At 48.1% G+C, this 16,162-nt stretch overlaps 1 protein-coding gene across 1 annotated transcript in view; it reads left to right on the top strand.

Moving 5' to 3' along the window:
* The window catches only part of LOC109451865 (uncharacterized), a 209,554-nt gene that overhangs the window by 135,468 nt on the left and 57,924 nt on the right, over positions 1-16,162 (top strand). Inside the window, exon 4 of the mRNA XM_074319365.1 lies at positions 8,226-9,525. Within this exon, the coding sequence (XP_074175466.1) occupies positions 8,226-8,231 (6 nt within the window). The 3' untranslated portion in view covers positions 8,232-9,525. The remainder of the gene's footprint in view (positions 1-8,225; positions 9,526-16,162) is intronic.

Genomic DNA, 16,162 nt, shown 5'->3' with positions numbered 1-16,162 from the left:
TTGTTGGTGGCAGGGCTCCTTCAGGAGTGGGCATTACCATCTGCTCGCCACTCCTGGCTCCATTGCCTCTACGCTGCCCCCGGCGTTCTCAAATGGTTCAGGGCCCGTTGAGGAAGGCATCCAGATAAGGGTTAATCTCAATGCTAGAAACAACTTTGTGGGTTAAAAAAGGGAAAAAAGGAGTAATAGAATATGGATCTGGAGGGGTTTTTTTAATACGTCTTAGGTATGTATGGTCTATATGAGGAAAATAAGCAAAGCAGTGACGTACTCTTCTTTCCTTGGAAAGGACGTGCTGCCTGTATTTTTTAAATAGAGATGACACTACAGGGAAATACAGTCTAATGACAAACAGTACTCACTGAGCCTTTAGTATTGAACTCAGTCCTCCCAACAGCCCAGCGATGGAGTAGGTACTACTGTTATACCTGTTTCCCAGAGGGGTTGAAGAGGATTGAGATAACTCGCCCAGGATCCGGGATTTGAACCTTGATCTGACTCCTTATCGTTAACCTAAGGTGTCTCCAGTGACATGTGTAACCTGAAGTGTTTCATGTTGGTAGGAATGAGTGTCCGTGCCCCACCTCCCTCCCACGCTTGTCAGATAACTAGCATATGTTGCTGGTGATTCACTTGTTCATTCGTTCATTCATTCATTCATTCGTTCACTCATTCATTCATTCATTCCCAGGCCTCTTCAGGCCAGACACAAAGCTAGGTACTCTGAACGCAAAGAAGAAAAACATGGCTGCTGCAGCACGCCTCCAGCTGACCGCTGACAGACCTCCATGGGGCTGAGGAAACTTCAGGAGGCCTTGAAGCCTGCCAGCACCCACAGCCCTTGAGTGCACGTGCTTTGTCTCTCCCACGTTGATGGGCAGTCTTTCCTGGCACTCCAGGTTGAGACAACTCAGAAGTTCTGCTGTGTCCTCACTGCAGGCTGACAGCTGGCCCCCAAACACCTGAGTAGACAGGAGACAAAGCACTTCAGGGATCAGGTGAGGGGGGCACCTGTCAGTGTATCCCTCCCGAGGAAAGGGGGAAGTAAATGCCCTGCTCTCTGGAATCCCCTCCCTGGCCTGATTCACAGATGAAAGAGGAGCTCCTGCCTGGTCTCCAAGTAAGTGTCTCTCTTACTCCTTGGTCCCCATCGTTGTAGCAGAGCTGGGACCCCTCTCTGGCCAGTCCGGATTTCCATTGTTAAATGGCCCATCTAAAGAAAGAAAAGGGCCTCGTGACTGGCCGTTAGGTGGCCCCTGAGAGACGCACTGCATGATAAGGAGAGGACAGGGGGAGTCTGGAACTGGGGTCCCTATAATCTTGAAAGTCCATCTTTGGGAACAATCCCCTGTGGATAAACAAGGGATCCAGGTCGGCTGATATTCGGAAGGGTCTTTGATCCACCTAGAAGTTAATGCTTTTCAATGGAGAACCACAAAGCAGCCCCACCCAAGGCTATGGAGATAACAGGGTGGTGCAATCACAAACCACCGGCTTCTTGATAATGCCGGGTTTTATTGAGGTCTGGTTTTTGCCCAATGGGAACACATCCGGCAGGCATCAAAGGGAGCAGGCGTCACCTTGTGCAAAGAATCCTGGACCCTCAGGTGTGTGCGTGTTGGGAAGGGTGCGTGTGTGGCTGTGTGTGCACAAGCCTGCCCGTTGGCAATTACCTTTCTATGTGGATCAGAGGCCACCAGCTCCAGGGGGCCTTGACGAGTTATGAGCTCCATTCCCTTGTTCTGGCTCGTCTAGTTCCTAAGATGTCCCTGCAGGTGGTGATTTAACATCTTACGTGTAAGGGCTACTCCGTGTCATTTTGTCCTCGATTCTATGTCACAAAGGCAGTTGGTATAAGAAATTTAAGGGAGAGATGAGACGGGTGCTCAGAGAAGACAAAGCCTGAAAGCTTATCATTTGGGAATCTCAGACTTGCTCCTTTGTAGTCTTTTGGAGGTTTTTGCTTTACATGGAACAAAGTCCAGGGATGCCATGTGTGTCTCACCTATAAGAGTGGAAGAAACAGGGCGCGGGGATGGTGGAAGACTATAGGGGAAGTATAAGGTCACATCTTTGCAGGGGGCGAGTTGGTGAACAAATGGGTGAGTGCAGTCCTGGGGGAAGGGGTGCCCTCCCCGCCACCCCTCACCCCCCACCCCGGTGGTGCCTCTTGGCTACCTACTATTTCATCTGGGCCTGAGCATCATACATTGGCCTCTGGACATAGGAGCAGAGAAGCACCACCATGCAAACAGAACATCTGGAAGCTTTTTAAGGTTTATTTTTTAACACATTTGTAAGAGTCGGGACATTTGCGCACCAGGTTTACACGCCGGAGGGAACCCAGGAGTTTCAGTCAAGTGGGAAATGTATCTCGACTCTGTGGAGAAGGCAGTAGTGTACGGAAAGGGAGGTGGGCACACGGGAAATGGCCAATGCCAGCAGCAAAGTCCTCCATTCTCTGGACTGACTTGCACAGGAACAGAAGTCCCCAGGGGCAGAAAAGGTACCTTGGTTCCTTGCCTCTTGGGTACCACTGGTACAGAACAACAGGATTTTTTCTGCCTTGTTCTGATTGGCTGCCTTCAATGGAATGAAAGAACAGAAGAAAGGACCGGGAAAAGGACGGGAACATGCTGGTCGGCTCCATCCCACTGAGCCTCACTCAGCCTCTTAGAGACCCACTGGGAGCTGGCTTTTTCTGCATGGGTTACGGACTCATCCCTGTTCCTCATCTTCCCATCTGGGCGAGCCAGGTGGGGCTGAAAGAAGTAGGGACAGAGAGGCCACAGTCATCCTGGGGCTGCAAAGACTTGGTTTCCCTAAGACCGCCAGAGCCCTCTCCCAGCCCCTCTGTCTTCCTCTACCTCCTGCCACCTCCTCTCTCTCTCTCTCCTCTTCCTCACTCCCTTCTCTACCTCCTCTTCTTTTTCCTCCTTTTCCTCCTCCCCTCCTTTTCTCCGCCACCCCTCTGCTTCCCCCAGTGACATCCTGGACTTAATGGCTTAGGCCAAGGGAAACAAGGAAAAGCTGGGCTCAGCATCTCAGCAGGGCCGGCTGGGAAGGAAACAACGAAGGGAAGAGACGGCCCCGGCAGGAGCGAGGACGCACGCATGACCTCATCTTCCTCTTCCAGGAGCCAGAGCATCAACCTGTTCAGCAATCCCGTTTTCTTCGTTGCTGGTTCTCATTTCATTCCTGCCTTCCTTTCTGCTCCGACTCCTCGCCACGCTTACTTTCAGGACACATTAAGTATATGGGAAATCTCTCCTTGCCGAGAGTGCATCCTTGTGGGAGGAATCTGGTTTCGGTGCCTGGGGAGTTTACCAGTTGGAAGGAGAATGTATGCTCCCTTTTCTACCTAGGCCCCGCTGCTGTCTCACTGACTTTATTAAGATAGTTCTTTATGTTGCATGAGCTAATGTTTACAGCGCCTCGTGGGAGCTGGCTCCTTGTGTGCTCTGTTTATTAGGGGAGGAAACTGAGGCTTTGTGTGGTTTTTCATGGGAGACATTGAAAGGTGTCCACCCTGTGCTGATGGGAAATGAGGTGACACAGCCACCAGGAATTCTCCCCCATCAGTCACCCCACCTGGGCAACTAGAAGCTCATTCCCACATCTGCCACAGTCATGCTTATTACAGTTTCTGCTTGGGAGTATCTCACGTCTTTCCCCAAATCAGGATTCAGGTGTGTTACCATCTTCCCCAGCTCAAAACCGTCTGTCTTCCGGGCCTGCTGGCCCCTCTGCAACGTGCAGTGGTTCTCAGCACTGGCTACACGTGGAAATCACCTGGAAGGCTTTACCTGCTGCCTCGTCCTGCCCTAGTAGATTCTGATTTAACCAGGTCAGGGCAAGGCCTCAGCTTTGGACTTTTGAAAAGCTTCCCGAGGGATTGTTATATGCAGCCAGGGTGAAGAACGAACCACTATTCAGAATCAGTGTTTCTTACCTGGAAGTGATTGTGCTACCCACCCTCGTTATCCCGACCTCAGACATATGCCAATGTCAGACCTTTTTGATGGTCCCACTGAGATGGGGGTGCTACTGGCATCCAGTGGGTAGAGTTAAGGGATGCTGCTAAACATCTCACAGTGCACAGGACATCACCACTCCCCCCAAAGAATGATCCAGCCCCAAATGTCACCGGTGCCAGAGCTGAAAAACCTTGCTCTAGAATGGTGGTTCTCACACTTGAGTGTGCAGCAGAATCATCTGGAGGAATTGTGAAAACACAGGTGGCTGGACTCCACTCCCAGCGTTTTTGATTCCGTAAGTCTGGGGTGGGGCCTGAGAACTTGCCTTTTCAACCGGTTCCCAGGTGCTCGTTACTGAAGCTGTCAGTCCAGGTCTACACTTTGAAAACCACTACTCTCGATGGATTCAGAATCCTGTTTTTCTAGAGCTGAGATATGTCATCTCCATTATGGTTATTAGAAAACTCTGAAATAACAGTGAGTTAGTAACGAAAACACAAGAGCATTCTCTCTCATGTAACAGAAATTCAGAGAAAGGCCATCCACGGCTTGGGAGGCAGTTCTAGAGTTATTTGGGACCCAGGCAGGCTTCCATCTTCTTGTTAGATCTTAATGGATGGCTTTAAGGGCATTTTCAATGCCCCTTAGAGTCCAAGATAGCTGCTGGAGCACCAGCCATCATGATCTCACTGAAGACAGAAGGTAATAAAGACAGACAGGTAACAATCGGGCTCCTTCCAACACCTTCTGAACAGCTTCCCCAGCAGTCCCACCACACTTTTGCTCACAAAATCTTAGTCACCTGGCCAAATCTTAGTCACATGCCATAGCTCGCTGCAAGGGAGGCGGAGAAACATTTTACCCTGGGCCACAATATGCCAGCCGAAACTCAGAGTTGTGTATGTTTCTAAGTAGAAAGGAAAGAACAAATATTGGGGTAGGTACCTAACAGCTTCTGCCCCTATGTGCATGCCTGGTCCTCCTAATAGTTACCATTTATTTGGCATGTGCCATGTGCTTTTCTAAATTCAGTATCTCATTTAATCCTAAGAGCTTTGCAAGGCAGGTAATACTATTATCTCTATTTTGCAGAACTGAGGCTTTCAAAGATTAAGCCATCAGCCCAAGTTACAGTGACAGATGAAGTAATTTGAGAGCGGCTGCAAAGCCTGGGCTGCTTCTTGCCTCAGTTGCTCTCAGAGTCCTGACCTTTTCCTTCTGAGCCTGTGCGGTTGTCTGTGAGCCCTTTCTGAGTCAAATTCTGGACCCTGCCCCTTCTGACTAGCTCCATTCCATGGCTGTCTGTATCCTTGCGGATACCCTCTGCTACAGATCTATGGGGAAATGCACAGGGTGTGTGCCCTGATTGACAAGATTAGTTTCCTAGTGCTGCTGTAAAATTACCACAAACTTCGTGGCTTAAAGCAATACCAATTTATTCTCTTTTAGTTCTGCAAGCCAGTTTTACTGGGCTAAAGTCAAGGTATCCCCAAGGCTGGTTCCTTGTGGAAGCTCTGGGAAAATCCGTTGTCTTACCTTTTCTATTAGGTTGGTGCAAAAATAATTGCGGTTTTTGCATTTGTTTTTAACCTTTTAAACCACAAATACTTTTGCATCAACCTAATAGCTTCTGGAGGCCACCTGCTTTCCTGGCCTCACAATTCCTTCCTGGAACCACTGCAGCCTCCTGCTTCCATTGTCACATCGCTTGCTCCCTGTCCTGTGTCAGATCTCCGTCTGCCTGCTCTTAGGAGCACTCTTGTGATTAATCCAGGATAAACTCTGCATCTCAAGAGCCTTAATTTATTCACATCAGCGTAGTCCCTTTTGCTATAGAAGGTGCCATTCAAGGTTGCAGGGATTAGAATGTGGCTCTTTTGGGGGTCTCATATTTAGCCCACCATCGGGGGCTTCTTGCTGCTGTTCTTCCATTCTTTGTCCCCAGCGCTTCTGCCATGAGCTGTTCCAAACATACGTAACATTTCACTTCTGTCCTAGGAGTTTTCAGAGAGGCCAGAGACAGGGTCTGAAGGGCAAGGCAGTGTGTTGGGAGACGTGTCTAATCAGCTCCCAGTGGTCATAGCAACGGACACAAAAACATTCAAGTGGAAAAGGACTGGGGGGAGGGGGTCCTGCCCTAGAGGTGGCAGAGTGACTTACCCTGGGTGAGAGTGCACAACAGAGAAGCATAAACAGCAGCTATGTTAGACCCGCAGCAGGCGTCAGAAACCCTCAGGGCTGTGTGTTCCGAGGTGAGCCTTCAAATTTCTAGGTGCCTGCTAATCCACGTGCCCCCCCATTGCCTTTCCCTAGGTTAACAGAGGTGTGTCTTTGGCCAAATACTAATGCTACACCTAAAGTAATTTGATGGGGGGGGAGTGGGAGGAGGGAAGAAGTGTTAGGCTCTGCTTAGGCTGGTTATGTCCTAACCTCATTTTTCTTCACTGGGCTCATTCTCTTGTTTCCATCCTGACTCCCCCCCTCCCGCCCCCACCCTCGGCTGGGTCAGCCATGCTGGGATGAGTCTGGGGTGTTGTATGTTGTGCTTTTTATTTTATTTTGCAAGTGCCTCCCAACATTCTCTTGTGTGTTTAATGTCCCACTGCCAAGTGCATGCGGTTGCCTGGCAACAAGAAGGAAGTCCTTGTGTGATTCACCGGGCTGCTGCCAGTTCATTTGCTAACTGTGCGCATCTCCCAGGGAAAGGCTTCTCCCGGCCGTGTCTGCGCCAGCTCAGTGGGCTGCTGCCCAGGAAGGGCAAGAAAACCAGAGAAAGCTTAGCAGAACTTTGGGGGGTGTTTGAGGGTCCAAGTGAAAGAAAGTATCCAGAGGGCCTGGGAAACACCTGGACAAAGACTGAGGATTTCCCTCTTGGCCACCTGTCACAGAGCCACCTGGAGTGGCAGAGTACCTCTGTGCAGGCACATCGGCTGGCTTTTTGGGGTAGGTGACTGGAACACGCAGACTCTCTCCTTTTGAAGCTCTTCTTCAGAGGACTGTCTTTAAACCATCTTCTCCCAACTTAGTCTCCCCCGGGCCCTCACTGTGACATCTTCCCATCTCTGACAGTTAGCATCCTTTCTCTGGGTTGCACGGCAGCTGCACACATCCCTGCCAGGGGTTAGCCAAAGTCCACAGGAAGCTGAGTGACCTTGCACCAGGTTGAGCTGTGGCCCTCACCTGTCTACAGGGACAGAAGGGGACCTGGTGGCCCAGGCTGCTTCCGGAATCCTTAGTGTAGTTTCTGCAGACATTGCTGTCCTTCTGGCTTCCAGCTTGATCAGTGTTACCTCTCTCCTATGGCCTAGGGGCGGGGTTTGCCTGTCTGGTTTTTGTCTGTATCCATAGCATCCAATCCAGTATGGTACTGGCCAATGCATGGATTTATAATTGTCCAAGTGATTCCTTATGGGTGGATGGCCATTGCTGGACTCGGACCCAACAAGCAACCCGTCATGAAGCCCGGATTATCTGTGAATAGGTCCCTTGCCTGAATTGATGGACCCCGTCAATTTTAAAATGGGGACATCTCCTGAAGGCATTTGGTGGTACTGAATATATTCGTCACTCAGAAATGGGGGGATTATGCAGACATGGGTGGAAGTGAGGAAAGTATGATGAGACCAAGTCCATCTTCATTTATTTGCCATCAGAATTAGGGAAAGAGAAATGTGTGAAACCATTTCCTCTGGGGGACCCCTATCCACTCTGGATAATTTCCTAATTAGTTGTTAAGGGACTTATCAAAGCAGAGAGAAGTGCCAGATGAAGTAAACAGGATTAGGGACCAGACTCTTGTCATCCCATATGGAGAACATTGGCACCCTCTGTGCCTCAATTTTCCCATCTGTAAAATGGGTGATCTGACACCTCCATGCTCCCTGCCCTACATCTCACGGACATAACAGTGACATGTGGAAAAATGGAATTTTCCACTTCCTCTTGGCTGGCTGTATATACTCAGTGGTACTTTTTTTAAAAAAAATAAAACATCAGCTTTGGGTATAGTGGTGACATTTGTGTGAAGGGTTCCTGGTCATGATCCAGTGTACAGGGAGTTCCTTGAGTTGTATAAATAGGTCTATTTCCCCTTTTTAACTAAAATCCTGCTTTTGGAAGCAGTCTGTGTTCTTTCAGTAGCTAGACTATTATGGACTAAAGACAGTAAAGTGATGCTTATTGTTGAAAGACATCTGTAGGAAGAGCAGAAGCCAGAGTCTCACTCTGATGCTGTCTCTTGATCTGCAGGCTTAGGAAGGACTGGCAGAGGACTGGCAAAGGGCTGCTCTGCCTCACCCACACTTCCCACCAGGAAGCTTCACGGAGCCAGCGGATGCCACCAGGGCCCCCCTGAAGGACCTGGCTAAGATGGGACCGTCTCTTAAGAGACAAGAGCTCTGGATATGATGAAGAATTCCTCAGTGCAAAGACCCTTGCACTGAGAAATCGGCTGTGTGTTCACTTGCCTGAGCCTGGAGACGCACGCATGGTGGGACGTGACCTACAGTTGGAGAAGACACTGTGATCTCAGGCCTTGTTTTACTTCTGTGGAGAACGTTTCCTCGGCTGCTGCCTCCTCTTAAGACTCTCCTTCTGCTCCTCCCCAGGAACAAAGGCCTTTCTGCCACACCCTCTTCATGCCCCCCCCACCTCCACGTCTGCTGCGCCTTTGGACCCAACACTTCTTCTTGTTTGCTCCATTATCTTCCAGCCGATACAGAGTGAATAGTTAACCACACTTATGGCAAATGGAATCTTAAGTTTTGTTCCTTCTCCTTCTAAGGAAGTGTGTGCATTGCTATGAGAACCGTCTTCTCCTTCATTTGGGATCTGGCCGCACAGGTTCCAGAGTGATGCAGAGGTACAGAAGTTCCTCAGGCTCTCAGGGACGTTGGTGGGGACGTTGGCAGGGGAGCTGGATTGTGAAGGCTGGTGTGGTCCACGTTCAGCCATCTCGGTTGGGATCACACACAGGTGTGCATCTGGAGGAGCAGAGAATGAACACTGTTGTTCATTCCGAGTGTGACTTCTATGGATACAGAAGCACACTCAGCTGTGAAGACCCTCTTCTCTCAGGTGGCAGATGGGGTCCACGACAGAACAGGGGACTTCCTTACAGACTGTCCAACTACCATCGATGGTGGAATTTATTGAGGCTCTTCTCTCTCCAGTGTGTGCTGATGGCACACACGCCTGACAACAGATTGGGCCCCGTGAAACCCGAGTCCTGTTTATTCCATTCACTCTGTAGCTACCATACGCATGGCTGGAAACATGCCCTCCCTCTCAGGGATGGGTCAGCCAAAATGCAGAGCCAAAGAGGTTTGCATTTTCAATTTCCAAAGCGAATGGATGACTTGTCTTTGTAAAAAGAATTAAATATATATATACCCACATATACATTCCCTGTGTTGTAGGCAATGTGTTTGTGTGACCATTTAGTGACATCGACGTCGTCTCAGTGGAGCAAGGGGGTCAGCTTGGCATCTCCGACTCACCATAAAACGCGTGAGAAGAACCTCTGGCGGAGGGTTCACGCTCTTGAAATGTAAGGCTTGTTTGTGGTCTTTTACCTGCCTTCCTTGGCAGCAGACAGACTTGTTGTAGTAGAGTCCTTTGGGTTCCAAAGAGCAGAGACCCACTTGTGTTGCCTCCATAAAAGGCTGGCTTATCCCAAGTTGCTGTGGACGGAACATAGACAAGAAACAGTCTACCCAGCAGCTGCCCAGCGAGGCCTTTCCAAGAAGCCTCAAGTCCTTCCCCATACCCAGTTGTAGTCAGTGGTTTCTAGGGATAGCAGAATGGTCACATCCTGGGCATCTTGAGCTGTTAGCAGCAGGATCCACTGATTCTAGAATTCTGCTGTGGTGATGAGCTGAGGGCGACCCACCATCCCAGTTTGCATAGGACTGAGGGGTTGCCCAGGATGCAGGACTTCCAGTGCTAACCCTGGGATGGTCCTGGGCAAACTAGAACAGTTGGTCACCCTGCTGGCTGATTTGATGACCCTCTCGTGATCTTGATTGGTTTGGCCATTTGCCATTCAGAGCCCTGTGTCTGGCCACTGGGCAGCCTATAGATAGATGCCATTGGATCAGCCCCCGATCTTGGCCAAATCAGTGGTTTCCAGGGTGACAGGGTTGCACAATGTTGAATAAAAACCTAGGTGTAAAGAACCAGCCAAGACCACTTCTTTCAGATGAGTGCTATGGACAGTGCACGTGGCAGGCATTCAAGGTGTCAGGGGCTTCTCTCCAACACAGTCCTACGTAAGAAGGTGAAGCTAACGTTCTTTATTAAAAACAATAGTTCATTAAGAAACAAAAACTAACATGGCCACTCGGAACAGTAGAAAATAGACTGGTGTGTGTGTGTGTGTGTGTGTGTGTGTGTGTGTGTGTGTGTGATACATGCACATTCTATGTAGAATAATGAGCCAAGAAGAAAATTCTGCATCTCAGCTAGACAGAGACTAAGAGCTAAAATCTTCGGGATGGTGTTGTCTGGAGAGCTAAGGAATTGTCTAGAGGACTTCCTGAAATTCCTTTGAACCCTAGGCTCCTTTAAAATATCAAGGGCATGTAAATTGGGCCTAAGTGTGTGCTTTCTCTCTAACGTCTCCGAGATAACCTTTAAGTTCCATGCAGATAGTGTTGAATGGGACCTCCCAGCTCCCGCTTACCTTTGCAGACACTGACTCGATGGGGAGAAAGGAGCAGGTGGTGACGGTGGTAGTGGGGGAGGGTAGAGGAGAGGAAGGCTGTGCCAGCAGACTTTTTGACAAGTAAGAACAATCTGAAGGCAAATTACAGATTCTTGTCAGGTTGGCCAAAGCCAGGCTTTCGGGATTCCTGCCATCCTGAAGTTGTTGCTGCTTGCCATGGGACCAGGCCTCCATCTTTTCTGCTGAAAGATCGACCATGTGTCTGCAGGGCTAGAACACCAGCCTTGGGCGATGAGTTGGGCGAATCCCACTCATCTTGTGTGGTGTGGCCACAGGGAGGTCATTGCGTGCTAGGTCGCGATGAGCTTACACACATCTAGAAAGCGTCCTCTTACATTATCCACGTGTTAAGCTTGAGACACCCACCGGCCCGTCGGTTGTACCTGGGTCTTTGCCTCTGTTCCGACGCTCACTGCCATTGAAGGAATGCTAGCCCAGCTCCTGGGGTGCCATTTTTCTTTTTAAAAAGCTGAATTCATTTTAGGTATTTCCTTCATGTATGTCCCACATGGAATCATTGGTTCCAGAGGAAGTCCCGCTGTTGTGCGAAAGTAACCTTTTTCTCTCTCTTTTTTATCTTCTCATCCAATGTGAATCCCAGAATCCCAGAGGTTGCAGTGGTTGAAAGCCTCCCTCTTATCTAATACCACCTCTGAATAATGCAGGAACCCCCTTTCCCACATCGCAGGAGGGATTGTCCAGCCTTGGGTGAGGCAGCCTTTTTGGCAGAGTGGGAGAGGGCGGTGAGAGGGCGAATGATATTCACCCTGGTGGGGAAGCTGTGGAATTTTACAGAGTAATTCATTAGGGCTGGCAAGTGGCCATGAAGATCAGTTTCTTAATGAGATTTTCAGCCAAATGCATTTTGCCCTCTCCCCAACCTGTACCAGTCTCTTATTTCTGGATCCAGGTAGTACGAGTATGTCTTATGCTGATAAAAAGCACAGAGTGAAGAGACAAGGAGGCCTGAGTTTTTGTCTCAGAAAGTCCCTCATCTTGGTTCCTTCCATGCAAAATGAAGGAGTCGGGACACATAATCCCTGAAGCTCTTCCAGGTCTGACAGCCACAGTGCTGTCATGTTTGATAGAGTTCACGACTTAAAGATGTGCTATTTTTTGTTCCTGATGAGAACAGTATATCAGACATTGACCAAGGTCAGTGGAACAGTATTTTACCCACGTGCCGGACATTCTGATTGTGCTTTAATTCATTACGAGCATAACTTAACCTCAAGTAGTGCCGCCTTTCCCCAAGGTTTTGTTCAAGTTTCCCTCTGAGATTTTTCCATGGCGTTGAAACGCAGAGATTTTTACCCTCTTCCAATGGTCTTGGAAACCTGTGTGTTGACGGAAAGATCGGAGGTTCTAATGGTGAAGTAAGTCCCTCTGCTCAGGAGGATGTGTTTTAAAGGGCATAAAGGTGACCTTGGGAATGGCCACTGGCCTTGGATAAGACTCTTTCATGCCAGGCTGTTGCAAAGCAGGGCTGGATCCCCCTACCTCTACTTTGGAGAGAAAGCAGGCAGAGGGAGCCCATCTCTGCCCAAATCTTCAGGACTCTTTTAAAAAAATGCTGAACTGAGGGGACTTGGAAACCTGCATGCTAGTCCTGCCTCAGCTTCAGCTTGCTCTAAGGTCATTTGTAAGTCACTCAATCCTTTTCTCGGGGTCTCAGTTTTCTCATCTATAAAATGGGAAAGTCTCATCTATAAATGGTTGGTCTTGAGTTTCCAGGTGTCAAGTTCTGAGCCTTGCCTGACCCAGTGGATGTCTGCCTGTTCTCCGACATGTAGTACTTTCTCCCTTTGCCTTTGGCTGTGCAAGCCCCAGACAGGGCTGTCCCAGGAAGTGCATTACTAAAGAATACTTCAAAGCTGTTTGCACTCATCAGTTGCACTGAACATGAGTTTGTTGAAGGAGAATGCAAATAGACACATAGACTGATGACAGGTGGGAGAGGGGGACTGCTATTTGTAGAGGGTGACTGGGGGGTGGGGGGTGTGTGCGAAGCTTGCCTGCAGTTTTGACCAGTAAATAAAAACTTGGAGCTCTATGTGGCTAAAACTGTAGAGGATTTATTAGTTTGCTTAGTGACAGGCAAATATTAAGTCTTAAGTTGATCCGTCCTGGGACCTGCCTTTTGGCTTTTGTATGCCGTCAGGCGCCAATCACCGCGTACTCCAGGTTATCAAGTTCTGTCGAAGGGCCTTTGTGTTTGTTTGTTTTTTTCAGTTGTTTCCCGTATCCTCCTTTTCTTGCTTCCCCCCCTTATGATAATTCAGATCTGAATTTTGGAGAGGGGGAGAGCAGAGTATGGAAGACGTATTGTTCTGTTCATAAAATGTCTATGTTCAGGGCTCTGGCGGGCCAGGGGATTGGTCATGCCAGTGGTTTGGTGGTTCTTGTGGGTGCCCTCTCCATCCTCTGCCCGAACTCTTTTTTTTTTAATTAATTTGTTTTCCAATTATAGTTGACATGCAATATTGTATTAGTTTCAGGTGTACAGCATAGTGATTAGACCTTTATATGCCTTATGAAGTGATCACCCCCATAAGTCTAGTACCCATCTGACACCATATGTAGTTATTTCAATATTATTAACTATATTCCCTGTGCTGCGGTTTATATCCCTATTATTATTTTTATAACTGCCAATTCATACTTCTTAATCCCTTTCACCTTTTTCACCCATCCCTCCATCTCGCTTCCCATCTGGCAACCACCAGTTTGTTCTCTATCTGTGGATTTGTTTGTTTGGTTTGTTCATTTATTTTTTATTTTTTTATTTTTTCAGATTCCACATATAAGTGAAATCATACGGTATTTATCTTTCTGTGACTTATCTCACTTGGCCTAATATCCCCTAGGTCCATCCATGTTGTTGCAGATGGCAAGATTTCATTCAATTTTCTTTATTTTTGCCTGAGTAATATTCCACTGTATGTACATACCACCTCTTCTTTATCCATTCATCTAGCGATCTCTGCCCTGAATTCTTAATGACCTTGGTCTAAGGATATTGGGCAAAGGTCTTGCCTCTCCTTAAGCTTAAAATGAGCATAATTGCAGGCATAAAAAGATGTAAGTCTCCTTTTTCTGAGGTGTAACCTTTACTTCATATGTGACTGTTCCTACCTAATAGTGACAGATGACTGTAACCTGAGGTGTTGAAAGGTGAACTGGTAGAGGTAGAGCTGTGAACGCTAGCTGGGCTCTGCTCTGGGCTTGTTGCTCTCCCGGGAGTGAAACAGTCAGACCCCAGAGGCTGGACAGCCACTCAGTGTATTCAGTTTCCAAGTGTGAGCTGCAGGGAAACTGAACCAGATGGAATCATCTTTATTCTTTGCCTTAAACATCCTGAGTGCAAGCCAGTCTGTTCCAAAGCTCTGTAGTTCATGGGTACTCAGGTCTCGTAGGCAGTGTTTGTTAACCCACCCACTGTGGGCACACTCCTGCACGGCAGACCCTGTGTGCCCTTTTCCGGGCCATGCTGCTAACTGTCCATGGAGGGTGCCTCTTACCAGCCTGCCCGGGATATAATGGTTCCCTGCCACAACTCATGGAGCCAAAAGTTGGGAATGTTCTGGAATTGCTTACTTAAGAAAGTTCCTTTCACACTCCAGTGGTGATTTTTGATTGAACTCAGCATGATTTTCAGTCCTCTGATAATTTTGTCGGTCTGAGCCTATGTTTGAAAAGCTCAATGTTGGGCACCCAGGCCACTGAAGTCACTAATCCTTCCAGGCGCTCTCAAATGCTCCCTTCTCTAGAAAACCTTCCTGGATTTCTCCTCTCCTCTCATCCAGTTGTGACCCCTCCTTTACATATTCTTTTAAAGCAGCTGGCATTGCATAGGCCCTCAGAAAATGCTTATCCCTCCTTCATTGAACATAACACTTTTCATGTCATTTACTGTGCTCATACTGAACTGGTTTTTATATCCCCTTCTCCCCAAGGGCCTGCCTCTCTCTCTCTCTCCCTCTGTTTCTCACCCCCTTCTCCCCTTCCATCTCTCTAACTTCCCCCCTTCATAAGAAAAAGAAATGGGTCACTCCTTGCACATTGAAATGTATCCCTGAAATTCCCAATAATGTTCAAGGTCACATGGAAGGCACTGTGATTGACATTTCATCCCCAGAAAACGGAGATTTATAGGGTTCAATCACTTTTGACCAAGTCTTATTGGTGAAAGTTGACATTCAAAATCAAAGTCATTGACAGCCTGACGTTCAGAGCCCTTAGGTTGCGGCATGGTGGCTTTTACAGGGAAGATATACAAGAGAGATGTTGAGTTGACTTCTTCTATGAAGGATCCTTTTCTGTGTGTACCACCAAATCTGCCTGTTTGTTTGTCCACTCTAATCAATAAAGTGTTTCTGAACAGTGCAGAGAAAATGTGCTTGTTGCTTGATTGGTTGGTGCCCCAGCACCACGTTATTATTGAAATAACATGTGCCTGGTTTTTCCGCTAGTTGTTTGAGAGCTAGATTCATTTTTAAGGTGGGAAAGAGGACCTTTAAGTCAAAAAATTTAGGTCAAAATTTCTAAAGAATTTCACAGTGTCTAATAGGGAAAAATACAGAAGAGAAAACACAACAACACATCTGAGATGTTCCCTGCCTTCAGGATCTTACTTACAGTCTGGTTAGACAAGAACAGCACATGTAAAACCATCAGTCACATTTGCCACATGAATTCATGGTTAGGAGTACTGGTGAATGAGGGTGGATAATGCCACCTGCTCTTCCCCCTAACACAAACCTTGGTGGAAAGTCACAGGCAGAGGACTTAGTAGATAATGATGGGCCGATCCCCTGCTCCAGGGGATGGGCCTGGGTTCCTGGCTTACCACCTGGGGACAGAAGGCAATGGATGAAGAGGCCCCACTCAAGAGCAAGCAGACCCAGGGAGAGAAGACCCAGGGAGAGAAGAGTCTGCTCCCATTTGCTTCTGATTAATTACCTCTCCCAAGGGGAGAAGCACATAAAAGAGGAGAAAGGAGAGCAGAAATGTAGGTGGAAACTTCACCATTTGAGGAAGAGAAGAACTGAAAGGCCACCTCCTCTTCTCACCTCATACCAAGAAGTGAAATTAGAGTTTGGACCAAGTGGATGTCATCTGTGGGTGATGGCCACTAGGACCAATTTCAGACATGTGAGAGAGAATGCGACATTCAGCCAAGAAAAATTAGGCCGTTCAGGAACTAATACAGTGTGGTGTTTTACTGTCCTTTATCATTTTAAAGCTCTTTGCAAAGCTTCTAATTTGAATCTCATGGCAACTGAGTGAGAAGGGATTGAGGCCTCGTTTACATAGAGGAGGAAACTAAGCTGAATGAGGTTCCAGGACTTGCCCTTGGGCTTCCCCTGCATGTCCCCTGCCCTAAGTGCAGTATTCCCGTTTCCCCATGGCCATTTCAGGAGAGACTGGAAAATGCAAACTGTATTCGTCACAGCAGGCT

The sequence above is a fragment of the Rhinolophus sinicus genome, linkage group LG15 (assembly GCF_036562045.2).
Source record: "Rhinolophus sinicus isolate RSC01 linkage group LG15, ASM3656204v1, whole genome shotgun sequence".
Taxonomy (NCBI): Eukaryota; Metazoa; Chordata; class Mammalia; order Chiroptera; family Rhinolophidae; genus Rhinolophus; species Rhinolophus sinicus.
This window is presented reverse-complemented; position numbering and strand designations above follow the sequence as displayed.